Source organism: Anolis sagrei, chromosome 6 (genome assembly GCF_037176765.1).
Source record: "Anolis sagrei isolate rAnoSag1 chromosome 6, rAnoSag1.mat, whole genome shotgun sequence".
Lineage (NCBI taxonomy): Eukaryota > Metazoa > Chordata > Lepidosauria > Squamata > Dactyloidae > Anolis > Anolis sagrei.
Genome location: NC_090026.1, coordinates 133,770,272 through 133,786,941, shown reverse-complemented (window position 1 = coordinate 133,786,941; position 16,670 = coordinate 133,770,272). Strand labels below are relative to the sequence as shown.

Below are 16,670 nucleotides of genomic sequence, written 5' to 3'. Positions count from 1 at the left end.
CAGGGGCTGCCGGGAGGTGTAGTCTCCGCCCCTTTTTGCAGCCATTCAAGGCATGCTGGGAGTTGTAGTCTCCACCCGGTTGCAGAACACAGACAGAGAGAGACAGAGAGAGGGAGAAGATGCAGAAATATGAGAAGCTGGAGAAGATCGGGGAAGGTTTGTTTGGAGTGGGTGGGGGTCCCTCTTTGCATCTGCAGAAGGGGAGAGGAGGGGGCGTTCTTTGACCCCCCCCCCTGTGTCCCCCTCCCCCTTTTAAGGCACCTACGGGACCGTCTTCAAGGCCAAGAACCGCGAGACCCACGAGATCGTGGCCCTGAAGCGGGTCCGCCTGGACGACGACGACGAGGTGGGTGGGTGGGCTAGTTGGGGTGGGTGGGCTAGCGGTGGGCCCCCCTCCGCCTTCCCTTGCCCTTTTAACGCAGTCCCCAGGGAGGCGATGCGCGGGGAGCATGCGCAGAAGGACCCAGGCTGTGCTTCCTCCCTCGCCCTGCAGGGGGTGCCCAGCTCGGCCTTGAGGGAGATCTGCCTCCTGAAGGAACTCAAGCACAAGAACATCGTCAGGTGGGTCCCAGCTCGCCTCCTGATTGGTTCCCTGGCCCCTCGGGGGTTTGGGACTCCAACTCCCAGCATTCCTCGCAGCTTCACGCCCTTTCCTTTCCCCCCTCAACCCCACAATGCCTTCCTCACACTGAGAGGCCTCCTCACAGACTGAGACCTTTCTCCCACTGAGGTTTACCTCAGATTGACAGCTACTAAGCTACAGGCACACCTTCAGGGGTTTGGGACTCCAACCCCCAGCATTCCTTGCAGCTTCACACCCTTTCTTTTTCCCCCTCAAATCCATAATGCCTTCCTCACACTATGAGGCCTCCTCACAGACTGAGACCTTTCTCCCACTGAGGTTTACCTCAGATTGACAGCTACTAAGCTACAGGCACACCTTCAGGGGTTTTGGACTCCAACTCCCAGCATTCCTCGCAGCTTCACGCCCTTTCCTTTCCCCCCTCAACCCGATAATGCCTTCCTCACACTGTGAGGCCTCCTCACAGACTGAAACCTTTCTCCCACTGAGGTTTACCTCAGATTGACAGTTACTAAGCTACAGTCGCAGCTTCACGGCCTTTCCTTTCCCCCCTCAACCCCATAAGGCCTTCCTCACATTGTGAGGCCTCCTCACAGACTGAGTCCTTTCTCCCACTGAGGTTTACCTCAGACTGGCACCTACTAAGCTACAGGCACACCTTCAGGGGTTTGGGACTCCAACTCCCAGGATTCCTCGCAGCTTCACACTCTTTCCTTTCCCCCCTGTGAGGCCTCCTGACAGACTGAGACCTTTCTCCCACTGAGGTTTACCTCAGACTGACAGCTACTAAGCTACAGGCACTCCTTCAGGGGTTTGGGACTCCAACTCCCAGCATTCCTCGCAGCTTCACGCCCTTTCCTTTCCCCCCTCAACCCCATAATGCCTTCCTCACACTGAGAGGCCTCCTCACAGACTGAGACCTTTCTCCCACTGAGGTTTACCTCAGATTGACAGCTACTAAGCTACAGGCACACCTTCAGGGGTTTGGGACTCCAACCCCCAGCATTCCTCGCAGCTTCACGCCCTTTCTTTTTCCCCCTCAAATCCATAATGCCTTCCTCACACTATGAGGCCTCCTCACAGACTGAGACCTTTCTCCCACTGAGGTTTACCTCAGATTGACAGCTACTAAGCTACAGGTACACCTTCAGGGGTTTGCACTCCAACTCCCAGCATTCATCGCAGCTTCACGCCCTTTCCTTTTCCCCCTCCACCCCACAATGCCTGTGTCACACTGTGAGGCCTCCTCACAGACTGAGAGCTTTCTCCCACTGAGGTTTACCTCAGATTGACAGCTACTAAGCTACAGGCACATCTTCAGGGGTTTGGGACTCCAACTCCCAGCATTCCTCGCAGCTTCACGCCCTTTCCTTTTCCCCCTCAACCCCATAATGCCTTCCTCACACTGAGAGGCCTCCTCACAGACTGAGAGCTTTCTCCCACTGAGGTTTACCTCAGATTGACAGCTACTAAGCTACAGGCACATCTTCAGGGGTTTGGGACTCCAACTCCCAGCATTCCTCGCAGCTTCACGCCCTTTCCTTTCCCCCCTCAACCCCACAATGCCTTCCTCACACTGAGAGGCCTCCTCACAGACTGAGACCTTTCTCCCACTGAGGTTTACCTCAGATTGACAGCTACTAAGCTACAGGCACACCTTCAGGGGTTTGGGACTCCAACCCCCAGCATTCCTTGCAGCTTCACACCCTTTCTTTTTCCCCCTCAAATCCATAATGCCTTCCTCACACTATGAGGCCTCCTCACAGACTGAGACCTTTCTCCCACTGAGGTTTACCTCAGATTGACAGCTACTAAGCTACAGGCACACCTTCAGGGGTTTTGGACTCCAACTCCCAGCATTCCTCGCAGCTTCACGCCCTTTCCTTTCCCCCCTCAACCCGATAATGCCTTCCTCACACTGTGAGGCCTCCTCACAGACTGAAACCTTTCTCCCACTGAGGTTTACCTCAGATTGACAGTTACTAAGCTACAGTCGCAGCTTCACGGCCTTTCCTTTCCCCCCTCAACCCCATAAGGCCTTCCTCACATTGTGAGGCCTCCTCACAGACTGAGTCCTTTCTCCCACTGAGGTTTACCTCAGACTGGCACCTACTAAGCTACAGGCACACCTTCAGGGGTTTGGGACTCCAACTCCCAGGATTCCTCGCAGCTTCACACTCTTTCCTTTCCCCCCTGTGAGGCCTCCTGACAGACTGAGACCTTTCTCCCACTGAGGTTTACCTCAGACTGACAGCTACTAAGCTACAGGCACTCCTTCAGGGGTTTGGGACTCCAACTCCCAGCATTCCTCGCAGCTTCACGCCCTTTCCTTTCCCCCCTCAACCCCATAATGCCTTCCTCACACTGAGAGGCCTCCTCACAGACTGAGACCTTTCTCCCACTGAGGTTTACCTCAGATTGACAGCTACTAAGCTACAGGCACACCTTCAGGGGTTTGGGACTCCAACCCCCAGCATTCCTCGCAGCTTCACGCCCTTTCTTTTTCCCCCTCAAATCCATAATGCCTTCCTCACACTATGAGGCCTCCTCACAGACTGAGACCTTTCTCCCACTGAGGTTTACCTCAGATTGACAGCTACTAAGCTACAGGTACACCTTCAGGGGTTTGCACTCCAACTCCCAGCATTCATCGCAGCTTCACGCCCTTTCCTTTTCCCCCTCCACCCCACAATGCCTGTGTCACACTGTGAGGCCTCCTCACAGACTGAGAGCTTTCTCCCACTGAGGTTTACCTCAGATTGACAGCTACTAAGCTACAGGCACATCTTCAGGGGTTTGGGACTCCAACTCCCAGCATTCCTCGCAGCTTCACGCCCTTTCCTTTTCCCCCTCAACCCCATAATGCCTTCCTCACACTGTGAGGCCTCCTCACAGACTGAGACCTTTCTCCCACGGAGGTTTACCTCAGATTGACAGCTACTAAGCTACAGGCAAACCTTCAGGGGTTTGGGACTCCAACTCCCAGCATTCCTCGCAGCTTCACGCCCTTTCCTTTTCCCCCTCAACCCCATAATGCCTTCCTCACACTGTGAGGCCTCCTCACAGACTGAGACCTTTCTCCCACTGAGGTTTACCTCAGACTGGCAGCTACTAAGCTACAGGCACACCTTTGGGGGTTTTGGGCTCCAAGTCCCAGCATTCTTCGCAGCTTCACACCCTTTCCTTTCCCCCTGTGAGGCCTCCTGACAGACTTTCTCCCACTGAGGTTTACCTCAGACTGGCAGCTACTAAGCTACAGGCACACCTTCAGGGGTTTGGGACTCCAACCCCCAGCATTCCTCGCAGCTTCACGCCCTTTCCTTTCCCCCTGTGAGGCCTCCTCACAGACTGAGACCTTTCTCCCACTGAGGTTTACCTCAGATTGACAGCTACTAAGCTACAGGCACACCTTCAGGGGTTTGGGACTCCAACTCCCAGCATTCCTCACAGCTTCACGGCCTTTCCTTTTTCCCCTCAACCCCATAATGCCTTCTTCACACTGTGAGGCCTCCTCACAGGCTGAGACCTTTCTCCCACTGAGGTTTACCTCAGATTGGCAGCTACTAAGCTACAGGCACACCTTCAGGGGTTTTGGACTCAAACTCCCAGCATTCCTCGCAGCTTCACGCCCTTTCCTTTCCCCCCTCAACCCCATAATGCCTTTCTCACACTGTGAGGCCTTCTCACAGACTGAGACCTTTCTCCCACTGAGGTTTGCCTCAGACTGAGAACTACTAAGCTACAGGCACACCTGCTTATATAGAACTGAGTTGGAAGAGACCTGGAGGGCCATCCAGTCCAACCCCATGATGTGAGGCCTCCTCACAGACTGAGTCCATTCTCTCACTGAGGTTTACCACAGACCGACAGCTACTAAGCTACAGTACTGCAGCTTTGTATAGAATCCTAGAGTTGGAAGAGACCTGGTGGGCCATCCAGTCCAACCCCATAAGGCCTATCTCACACTGTGAGGCCTTCTCACAGACTGAGACCTTTCTCCCACTCAGATTTACCTCAGACTGAGAGCTACAGGCACACCTGTATGGTCAATCCACGTGCCGGTTCTGACTGGATCCCTGACTGGATCCTCCTCACAGACTGAGACCTTTCTCCCACTGAGGGTTACCTCACATTGACAGCTACTAAGCTACAGGCACACCTTCAGGGGTTTTGGACTCCAACTCCCAGCATTCCTCACAGGCCCTATTCAGGCCCTATCAATCTATCATCTACCCACCCACCTATCTGCCTACTCATATACCATCTATACATCCATCCATCCTATAGGTAAAGGTTTTCCCCTGACATTAAGTCCAGTTGTGTCTGACTCTGGGACTCTGGTGCTCATCTCCATTTCTAAGCCGAAGAGCCGGCATTGCCCATAGACACCTCCAAGGTCATGTGGCCAGCATGACTTCATGGAGCGCCCTTACTTTCCCACCTATTCATCTACTCACATTTCCATGTTTTCGAACTACTAGGTTTTGAACTGCAGCATCCATCCTGTACCTATACCCCCCTTCCCCATCTCTCCACCTAACCATCCATCCATCCATCTATCTATCCACTGACCTATATCAGCTATCTATCTTATCTAGCTCTCTATTATTATTATTATTATTATTATTATTAACTTTATTTGTACCCCGCTAGCATCTCCCGCAGGACTCGATGCGGCTTACACAGGCCGAAGCCTCAAAAACACAATACAATTTACCAATCTTCTGTCCATACTATACCTATACCTATACCATCTCTCTCTCCACCTATCCATCCATTCATCTATCCACACACCTATATCTACTATCTATCTATCTATCTATCTATCCATCCATCCATCCATCCATCCTATACCTATATCATCTCTCTCTCTCTTTCCACCTATCCATCCATTCATCTATCCATCTATCTATCCACACACCTATATCTACTATCTGTCTTTCTATCTATCATCTATCTTATCTAGCTATCTATCAATTTATCCATCTATCTATACCTAATAGTTATCTCTCTATCTATCTATCTATCTATCTATCTATCTATCTTGCTAGCTAGATATCAATTTATCCATCCTCTATCTATACCTAATAGCTAGCTAGCTATCTATCTATCTATCTATCTATCTATCTATCTATCTATCTATTCACCTGTCTATCCATCTATCATCTATCCATCCTATACCTCTGTTATCTCTCTCTCTCCACCTATCTATCCATCCATCTATCCACACATATATCAGCTATCTATCTAGCTATCTATCAATTTATTTATCCTCTATCTATACCTAATAGCTATCTATCTATCTATCTATCTATCCATCCATCCTATACCTATACCTATATCATCTCTCTCTCTCTTTCCACCTATCCATCCATTCATCTATCCATCTATCCACACACCTATATCTACTATCTATCTTTCTATCTATCTATCATCTATTGTTGATTGTTGTGGAGTTGTAAACCGCGTTGAGTCGCCAATTTAGGCTGAGAAACGGTGGTATACAAGCGCAGTAATAAATAAATAAATAAATAAATCTTATCTAGCTATCTATCAATTTATCCATCTTCTATCTATACCTAATAGCTATCTCTCTATCTATTCACCTGCCTACCCATATATTATCTATCCATCCTATACCTCTATCATCTCTCTCTCTCTCCCTATCCATCCATCAATCCATCTATCCACCGACCTATATCAGCTATCTATCTAATCTAGCTATCTATCTATCCATCCATCCTCTACCTATACCTAACAGCTTCTGACGCTGACCCATTCCTTCCTTCCTCCTTCCCTCCTTCCCCCAGGCTGCATGACGTCCTCCACAGCGACAAGAAGCTCACACTGGTCTTTGAGTTCTGCGACCAGGTAAGAGGGGTGTGTGTGTGTGTGTGTGTGTGTGCGCGTGTGCAGCCATGCCCGCTTCCTCTAGAATGCAGGAGAGGAGCAGGAGGCGTGGAGCCCTCTCTTTGGGGCAGGGCAAGGCCTTCAGCCCACTCACCTGCCTACCTACCACCACCATTGGAAGAGAGGTATGGACCAGTGGTACAGGGTGCATGCTGGGCCCGTTGCAAGAAGGGTCTCGTTAGGGGGTGGTCCCCCTTTTTTCCTCTCAAACAGGGAGGAAGCATTGGAGCTGCCCAACCCCCTCCCTTGCGCTCTCTGCTCTCCCCCTTTTCCTCCTTCCAGGACCTGAAGAAATACTTCGACAGCTGCAATGGGGACCTGGACCCTGAAATCGTCAAGGTAGGTGTGTGTGTTTGGGGAATGCCTCATTTATTTATTTATTTATTTATTTATTTATTTATTTCGCTTACTTATACCCCGCCCTTCTCACCCCGAGGGGGACTCAGGGCGGCTTACAGGGAAAGCACAATTAGATGCCTAAGTCACACAATAAACAATACAAAATACAACAATTCAACATTCAAATTAAAACATCAATACATAATAAAATAATAAGACGATCTCATGTCAGAGTCCATATAACAGAGTCCATATATCCATTCCATTCCATTTGTTCTCGTCTATTGTCAGGTCCTTAAATTAGTTGTCAGGATGACCAAAGGCTTGGTCCCACAACCAGGTCTTCAGTTTTTTCCTAAACGCTAGGAGGGAAGTTGCCGATCTGATCTCCTCGGGGAGTGAGTTCCACAGGTGAGGGGCCACCACTGAGAAGGCCCTGCTCCTCGTCCCCGCCAGCCTCACTTGTGAGAGTGGCGGGGTCGAGAGCAGGGCCTCCCCAGAAGATCTTAAGCTTCGAGGTGAGATGTAGAGGGAGATCTGTTCGGACAAATACACTGGGCTGGAACCGTATAGGGTTTTGTAGGTCAAAACCAGCACCTTGAATTGTGCTCGGAATTGGATCGGCAGCCAGTGGAGCTGACGCAACAGGGGGGTGGTGTGCTCCCTGTACGCTGCTCCGGTGAGCAATCTGGCTGCTTCTCGCTGGACTAGTTGGAGTTTCCGAGCAGTCTTCAAAGGCAACCCCATGTAGAGTGCGTTGCAGTAATCCAACCGGGATGTGACAAGAGCGTGGACCACTGTGGCCAGATCAGACTTCCCAAGGAACGGGCGCAGCTGGCGCACAAGTTTTAATTGTGCAAAAGCTCTCCCGGCCACCGCTGAGACCTGGGGTTCCAGGCTCAGCGATGAGTCCAGGATCACTCCCAAACTGCGAACCTGCGTCTTCAGGGGGAGTGGAACCCCGTCTAACACAGGCTGTAACCCTATACCCTGTTCGGCCTTACGACTGACCAGTAGGACCTCTGTCATTGGCTTTGCCGTTGCCCTCTGACCGCTTTCCTGGGCTGGTGGGGGTCTGGGCAGAGGGGCCTGGGCTGATGTGGGGCAGCAATTGATGCTTCTGTTCGGTGTTTGATGTTCTGTCTATGACAGGTTGCTCTTTTTTTAAATTTAATTTTAGTTGAGAAATCGGAAATTGTTTTTAAGATGTCGGGTTGCCAAATGTCGTTACTATGGGTGTACTGTTGTTGTGATCGGGCATCGAATGTTTGCCTTTTATGTTTGGAATCCACCCTGAGTCCCTCCGGGGGGAGAGAGAAAAGGGGGGGAGGATATAAATTAATTATTACTATTTGAAACACCACAAGATGAGTCCACAGCAAGCAAGGCCACTCTGCTGGCTGTTGAATTGGATCACACGTCGGATCCAATTTATTTATTATTACACTGTGCTGGGAGAGGTCATCCGGAGTTTTGGAGTTGGGTGCCACCTCTACGCAGATGACACCCAACTCTACTACTCTTTCCCACCTAATTCCAAGGAAGCCTCTCGGGTGCTGGACGAGTGCCTGGCCGCTGTGTCGATCTGGATGAGGAGGAACAAGCTGAAGATCAATCCCGACAAGACAGAGGCCCTCCTGGTCGATCGTAAACCGGATCGGGGTATAGGGTGGCAACCTGTGTTGGACGGGGTTACACTCCCCCTGAAGCCACAGGTCCGCAGTTTGGGAGTCCTCCTGGACTCATCACTCACGCTTGAGGCTCAGGCGTCAGCGGTGTCTGTGAGGGCTTTTGCACAATTGAGGCGTGCACCAGCTGCGACTGTACCTCGCGAAGGTGGATCTGGCCGGGGTGGTCCATGCCTTGGTCACCTCCAGATTGGACTACTGCAATGCGCTCTACGTGGGGCTGCCCTTAAAAACGGCTCGGAAGTTCCAACTGGTCCAACGGGCAGCGGCCAGGATGTTAACTAGGGCTCATTACAGAGAGAGGTCAACCCTCCTGTTCAAGGAGCTCCACTGGCTGCCGTTTATTTTCCGAGCCCAATTTAAGGTGCAGGTACTCACCTACAAAACCCTGAACGGTTTGGGACCTGCCTACCTGCGTGACCGCATCTCCATCTACGAACCCACGCATTCACTTTGGTCATCTGGAGAGGCCCTGCTCGTGATCCCACCTGCGTCCGAAGTGCGCTTGGTGGGGACGCGAGACAAGGCCTTTTCTGTGGTGGCCCCCCGACTCTGGAACACCCTCCCCAAAGGCCCCTACATTGGCAGTCTTTAGAAAGAATCTGAAGACCTGGCTGTTCCGATGTGCCTTCCCAGATTAGGAAATCTCCAATACCAAGTCCCAGATGCACTTTACTAGAACTAAGATTGCCACACACCGCACACTGCACTTGCCCTAGAATGCCTTAGATACCACCTGTCACATCAGCACTTTTAATCCTGTACCCATTACTCTGGCCCGGCCCAGTTTTATTGTGTCTTAGTGTATTGTTTATTGTTTGTTGTTTATATTGCTTCAATTGTTTTAATTTGCCTTAGTTGTTGTATTGTTATATTGTTGTGTTGAGGCCTCGGCCTGTGTAAGCCGCATCGAGTCCTTCGGGAGATGCTAGTGGGGTACAAATAAAGTTAATAATAATAATAATAATAATAATAATAATAATATAATTATTAATAACTATAACTAGAATATTATTATTGTTGTTGTTATTATTATTATTATTGGACTCCCTGGGTGTGGCCTCCTCTCCTTCCCAGTCTCCTGGAGCCCCTGCCTGTCTGAATGCCATCCAGGCTCGGCCCTGCTGAGCTCCCAATTACACAAATGGGGTGGGGAGGGGGTCTCTTGGCCACAGCAGAGCACAGCAGCCCCCCTCTCTCTCCCTCTCGCCTTCCCTTTGCAGTCCTTCATGTACCAACTGCTCAAGGGACTGGCCTTCTGCCACAGCCGCAACGTCCTGCACCGGGACCTCAAGCCCCAGAACCTGCTCATCAATCGGGTAAGTCCCAGGCTGCAGAGTGGGGCCTCTCTGCGGTGGGATTGAGCACCAAAATGGGGGGGGGGGGGGTGGACATCCCACCAGGGCTGTGGGGGTCTCAGCCGAAGGGCAACAACCACCTTTGCTTGCAGAATGGGGAGCTGAAGCTGGCGGACTTTGGCCTGGCCAGAGCCTTCGGCATCCCCGTCCGGTGCTACTCGGCCGAGGTGAGTGGAGCCGGTCATTCGGGGGAAGGCTGTGCTGAGGGAGACCTCAAGGAAGTGGCCCAGAAGGAGGACCGAGGGGAGTGGTCTTGGTGGAGGGGCAGGACTCAGGGTGTGTCCGTGGGAAGGGGCTCCCCCTTCTGTCCTGTGCAGAGTGGGTGGGCATGCATGTGCAGATGAGCTGCCCTTGAAGGATCCTCCAGTGGTGCAATGGGTTAAACCCTTGTGCTGGCAGGACTGCTGACCGAAAGGTCGGTAGTTCGAATTTAGCGAGTGGGGTGAGCTCCCATCTGTCAGCCCCAGCTTCTTATACGGGGACATGAAAGAAACCTCTTATAGGATGGTAACACATCTGGGCCAAGTCCTTGCAGACAGCCAATTCTCTCACACCAGAAGTGACTCGCGGTTTCTCACACCACTCCTGACCCTTCCCTGGAAGGGCATCACAAGCGCCCAAGCCTCTTAGGCCGCAGAGGGGTCACTCTGTGGCTGAGTGGGGCCAGCTTTCCATAGCTGTCTCGGTGGCCCCACAGACACCCATGGGGAGGGGGTTCTCCAGCTAGGCCTGTCCCTGCTGCCCTCCCTCCTTTCCTCCCTCCCCCCCCCCCCCACCCAGGTGGTGACCCTCTGGTACCGCCCGCCGGACGTCCTCTTTGGGGCCAAGCTCTACTCCACCTCCATAGACATGTGGTCAGCCGGGTGCATCTTCGCAGGTAACCGTTGCTTTTCTTGCCTGGCAGAAAGGAGGAAAGGGCTGGGCTCTCTCTTCCCTAGGGTCCAGCGATGCTATGACCCTGACCCCTGTCAGTGGGGGTGGGTGCCACTTTGGACTCCGAGTGCTGAGGACCCCCATTTCACCTCTTTGCAGAGCTGGCGAATGCAGGGCGGCCCCTCTTTCCAGGCAACGATGTGGACGACCAGCTGAAGCGCATCTTCCGATATCCTTGCCTTTGGGCTGGAGGGGGGGGGAGGGGAAAGGGGGGGGGGCTCAGGAGTGATGGTCACTCATCGGCCTGAAAGGTGTCTTGTGTCCAATTTTCATGTCAATTCGTCCAGTGGTTCTTGAGTTATGTTCATCCCACAAACTAGCATTGCTGTGGCCAACTTTCCCTCCCTCTTTCTCTCCTTCCTTCGCTTCCTCTTTCTTTCCTTGCTTCCTTCCCTTTTCTTCTTTCCTTCTTGCCTTCCTTCCTTCTCTCCTTCCCTCCCTCTTTCTCTCGCTCCTTCCTTCTCTACCTCTTTCCCTCCTTCTCTTTCTCTTTCTTTCTCCTCTACCTCTTTCCTTCCTTCTTTCACTTTTTGCTTCCATCCTTCCTTCTCTCTTTCCTTCCCTCTCTCTTTCCTTCTCTTGCTCTCTCTTTCCTTCATTTTTCTTTCCTTCTCTCGCTCCTTCCTTCTCTACCTCTTTCCCTCCTTCTCCTTTTTTCCTTCTATTTCTCTTTCTTTCTCCTCTACCTCTTTCCTTCCTTCTTTCACTTTTTGCTTCCATCCTTCCTTCTCTCTTTCCTTCCCTCTCTCTTTCCTTCTCTTGCTCTCTCTTTCCTTCATTTTTCTTTCCTTCTCTCGCTCCTTCCTTCTCTACCTCTTTCCCTCCTTCTCCTTTTTTCCTTCTATTTCTCTTTCTTTCTCCTCTACCTCTTTCCTTCCTTCTTTCACTTTTTGCTTCCATCCTTCCTTCTCTCTTTCCTTCCCTCTCTCTTTCCTTCTCTTGCTCTCTCTTTCCTTCATTTTTCTTTCCTCCTCTCGCTCCTTCCTTCTCTACCTCTTTCCCTCCTTCTCCTTTTTTCCTTCTATTTCTCTTTCTTTCTCCTCTACCTCTTTCCTTCCTTCTTTCACTTTTTGCTTACATCCTTCTCTATTTCCTTCCCTCTCTCTTTCCTTCTTTTGCTCTCTCTTTCCTTCATTTTTCTTTCCTCCTCTCGCTCCTTCCTTCTCTACCTCTTTCCCTCCTTCTCTTTTCCTTCTCTTCCTTCCTTCCTTCCTTCCTTCCTTCCCTGTTTGCTTCTTTCTTTCCCCCTTTCTTTCTTTCTTTCTTTCTTTCTTTCTTTCTCTCTCTCCCCTTCCTTCCTTCCCTTTTTTCTGTATCATCATTTAGCTTTTTGTCATTTAGCTTTGGGGTTTTTAAGTCCTTTCCGCTGTTCTTTGATGGTCACTCGTTGGTCTGTTAGGGGTGGAGTGTCCAAATTTAGTGTCAGTTCGTCCAGTAGTTTTTGAGTTATGTTAATCCCGCAATCGAACATTACATTTTTATTTATATAGATATAGATATTTTTTTAATTTAATATTTTTAATGTAATATTTTATTTGATGTTCTATATGTTTCAGGATTGGTTGTTATAATTTTATGTGGCCGTTTACACTTATGTACCATTTTTACTGGCTGTATGTTCTCTGTGCACCTTGGGGGGGGGGGGGCTTTGTAAGCCGCCCCGAGTCCTTCAGGGAGATGGGGGCGGGATACAAATAAAGTTTATTATGTATTGTCGAAGGCTTTCATGGCTGGAATCACTAGGTTCTTGTGGGTTTTTTCGGGCTATATGGCCATGTTCTAGAGGCATTTTTCCTTCTCTCGTTCCTACCTTCTCTACCTCTTGCCCTTCTCCTTTTTTTTCCTTCTCTTTTTCTTTCTTCCTCCTCTACCTCTTTTCTTCCTTCCTTCGCTTTTTGCTTCCATCCTTCCTTCTCTTTCCCTCCTTCCTTCGCTCACTCTTTCCTTCCTTCCTTTTTCTTTCCTTCTCTCGTTCCTACCTTCTCTACCTCTTGCCCTTCTCCTTTTTTTCCTTCTCTTTTTCTTTCTTCCTCCTCTACCTCTTTTCTTCCTTCCTTCGCTTTTTGCTTCCATCCTTCCTTCTCTTTCCCTCCTTCCTTCGCTCACTCTTTCCTTCCTTCCTTTTTCTTTCCTTCTCTCGTTCCTACCTTCTCTACCTCTTGCCCTTCTCCTTTTTTTCCTTCTCTTTTTCTTTCTTCCTCCTCTACCTCTTTTCTTCCTTCCTTCGCTTTTTGCTTCCATCCTTCCTTCTCTTTCCCTCCTTCCTTCGCTCACTCTTTCCTTCCTTCCTTTTTCTTTCCTTCTCTCGTTCCTACCTTCTCTACCTCTTGCCCTTCTCCTTTTTTTTCCTTCTCTTTTTCTTTCTTCCTCCTCTACCTCTTTTCTTCCTTCCTTCGCTTTTTGCTTCCACCCTTCCTTCTCTTTCCCTCCTTCCTTCGCTCACTCTTTCCTTCCTTCCTTTTTCTTTCCTTCTCTCGTTCCTACCTTCTCTACCTCTTGCCCTTCTCCTTTTTTTTCCTTCTCTTTTTCTTTCTTCCTCCTCTACCTCTTTTCTTCCTTCCTTCGCTTTTTGCTTCCATCCTTCCTTCTCTCTTTCCTTCTTTCCTTCCCTCCCTCTTTATCTCCTTCTTTTGCTCTCTTTCCTTCATTTTTCTTTTCTTCTCTCATTCCTTCCTTCTCTACCTCTTTCCCTCCTTCTCCTTTTTTCCTTCCTTCTCTCTTTCCTTCTTTCCTTCCCTCCCTCTTTCCCTCCTTCTTGTTATGTATCAACATGGCCGTATAGCCCGAAAAAACCCACAAGAACCTAAAGTTTATTATTATTGTTATTATAGGGTAGGCTAGGGAGGGTGCATGTGGACCGGGCACAGCAATAGCAGTCCATTGGGTGGGTGGGGGGCTTCCTTGCGATGCAAAAGCACACACACCCCTTCCTCAGCAAAGGTCCTTGACCGCTCTGCCACGCTGCTGGGGACCCCGACTGAGGAGCAGTGGCCAGGAATGACCAAACTCCCCGATTACAAGGTGAGCCATTCTGTTTGGGGAAGGGGAGAGGGGGGCTCTGGGGCCAGGGAGCACGCACACAGGCACATCCTATATTAGACTGACACTTTGGCACTTGAGTTGTGTATTGGGGGCAGCTGGTTTTAACCATGGATGGAAAGTGTTTTTTAATTGTGCCTTTTACTTTATTTTATTTTAATTGATTTATTTTATTATTTATTTTATTTTATTTGTGTTGATAGTGGTTGCGTATCACTTTTATGTGATATTGTTATTATTATTTGATACAAAACAAGATGAGTCCACAGCAAACAAGATCCCTAACCTGGCTTTTGTATTGGATCCCACATCGGACTCTTCCCAAGTGTCTAGGACTGTGTGACGTATCAGTGAATAATGTGTGCAGATCCCAGTAGGGTGGCCTTCTGCAGCTAACAGGTGGTAATTTTGTCAGCGCAAATTGTTTTTAAGTGCAGGCCAAGGTCTTGAGGCACCTGCACCCAGTGTGCCAATCGCTATTATTATTATTATTATTATTATTATTATTTGATACACAACAAGATGAGTCTGCCGCAAACAAGATCACTCTGCTGGCTGCTGTATTGGATCGCACGTCGGACTCTTCCCAAGTGTCTAGGACTGTGTGACGTATCAGTAAATAATGTGTGCAAATCCCAGTGGGGTGGCCCTTTGCAGCTAACAGGTGGTAATTTTGTCAGTGCCAATTGTTTTTAAGTGCAGGCCAAGGTCTTTAGGCACTGCACCCAGTGTGCCAATCACTATTATTATTATTATTATTATTACTAGCCATCCCCTGCCACACGTTGCTGTGGCCCACATGGAGGTTCTGTGTGGGAGGTTTGGCCCAATTCTATCATTGGTGGGGTTCAGAATGCTCTGTAATTGTAGGTGAACTATAAATCTCAGCAACTACAACTCCCAAATGTCAAGATTCTATTTTTCCCAAACTCCACCAGAGTTCACATTTGGGCATACTGAGTTTTCCTGTAGAGTTTGGTCCAGATCCATCATTGTTTGAGTCCACAGTGATCTCTGGATGTAGGTGAACTACAACTCCAAAACCAAAGGACACTGCCCACCAAACCCTTCCAGTATTTTCTGTTGGTCATGGGAGTTCTGTGTGCCCAGTTTGGTTCAATTCCATCGTTGGTGGGGTTCAGAATGCTCTTTGATTGGCCGTGAACTATAAATCTCAGCAACGATGAAGGAAGGAGAGAAAGAGGGAGGGAAAGTTGGCCAATAACAAAATCATTTTTTTGAGTGAAGGACATATATTGACGTTTCACTTGCATCTATGGCAAGCATTCTCAGAGACCTCACAACCTCTGAGGATGCTTGCCACAGATGCAGGCAAAACGTTAGGAGAGAATGCTTCTAAGGCATGGCCATATAGCCCGAAAAACCTACAACAAGCCAATCATCATCATATTGTGTACAAGTCCCCTGTACCTATTCCTTAGCAACTTTAGCAATAACAACCCAGTTATTCCAGCCATGAAAGCCTTTGACAATACGATGATGATGATGATGATGATGATGATTATCCTTCTTCCTCCCCAGCCGTACCCCATGTACCCAGCAACAACGTCCCTGGTCAACGTGGTGCCCAAGCTGAACACCACCGGGCGGGACCTCCTTCAGGTCAGCGCCCCATTCCGTGCCCCACCCGGGGACACTGTTCACCTTTTGGGTTCTCCTGGACAGGGGAGGGGTCCCCCAACAAGGCCTAGACGGGGATCCCCCATCTCCCTTTGGGGTCTCCTTCTGTGAGACCGGTTTTGCGCACACACCCCAACGTTTCCCCCCTTTCTGGCTCTGCAGAACCTGCTGAAGTGCAACCCGGTGCACCGGATCTCGGCGGAGGACGCCCTGCAGCACCCCTATTTCACGGACTTCTGCCCCCCCTGAGCGCACCCCCTCCCCACCAATGAAGCCCCTTTTGGATGCAGCGGAGGGGGGAGGCTGCTGGTGCGGCCCCTCCCTCCTCTCGGGACCCACTGCACCCCTTTTCTCTCCTCCAGGAAGCGGGAGGGTTTGGGGTGATGATGTTGTCCTGCCTCTGATGTGAATATTTGTGATTCCCATAAAGCACTTCTCCCCCCCCTCCTCCTCTTCCTCTGCTCTCTGGTGGGCCCTTCCTTGTTGTGATGGTGGGTGGTGGTCTTGGGGGGGAGGGGATTCAACCCACAAGCCCCACCCCTTCCAAGGGGTCCAATCCTGACTCTCTGTACACATGACTTCCTTGTTGTGATGGTGGTGGTCTTCAAGTGGGAGGGGGGAGGGAGGGGATTCACCCAACCAACAGGCCCCACCCCTTCCAAGGGGCTTAGTCGCAACTCCCTCTAAACACATGACCCTCCCCGGCGCCCCCCCCCCCCACCGCTCCCCATTTTGGTGGGAGGGCAACATGGCATCACAGAAGGTCCTTTAATGGAACATGGGGGGCGGAGGAGGTGAGAGAGGTTACAGGAGGCAGCAATGTGCTCATGCACAGATCCAGAGCGGGAGAATGGACAGAGAGACCGATTGCCCGGCAGGTGTGCATGCAGGTGGGCTGACCCAGACGCCAGTGGGTCCACGCCTGAGGCTTCCCTGGGAATGGTCTTGCAGGAAAGGGGGAAGGGCAAGGGACACAGGGGGGGGGGCAATTATTGTCCTGAGGCTCAGAAGTGTCCAACCAGTGCTGGCCCTGGGGTCACAAGGGTCACCTGACGCCTCCCTCAGAGTGGTCTTGGGGGGGCTGTCTGCAGGGACAGGTGGGGGTCAAATAATTGTCCTGAGGCCCAGAAGCATCCAACCAAGGCTAACTAATGTGAAACCACCTTCCTTGACTGCTTC

General features: G+C 50.4%; 1 protein-coding gene across 1 annotated transcript; it reads left to right on the top strand.

The window, feature by feature from the left end:
• On the top strand, nucleotides 1-15,938 carry CDK5 (cyclin dependent kinase 5). The gene is made up of 12 exons (XM_067470461.1): nucleotides 1-156; nucleotides 258-346; nucleotides 494-561; nucleotides 6,394-6,454; nucleotides 6,776-6,832; nucleotides 9,744-9,839; nucleotides 9,971-10,045; nucleotides 10,659-10,755; nucleotides 10,911-10,980; nucleotides 13,772-13,832; nucleotides 15,393-15,473; nucleotides 15,654-15,938. Exons 1-12 carry the CDS (start codon nucleotides 120-122, stop codon nucleotides 15,738-15,740), a joined length of 879 nt encoding a protein of 292 aa, XP_067326562.1. The 5' UTR covers nucleotides 1-119; the 3' UTR covers nucleotides 15,741-15,938.
• The last annotated feature ends 732 nt before the right edge of the window (nucleotides 15,939-16,670 follow it).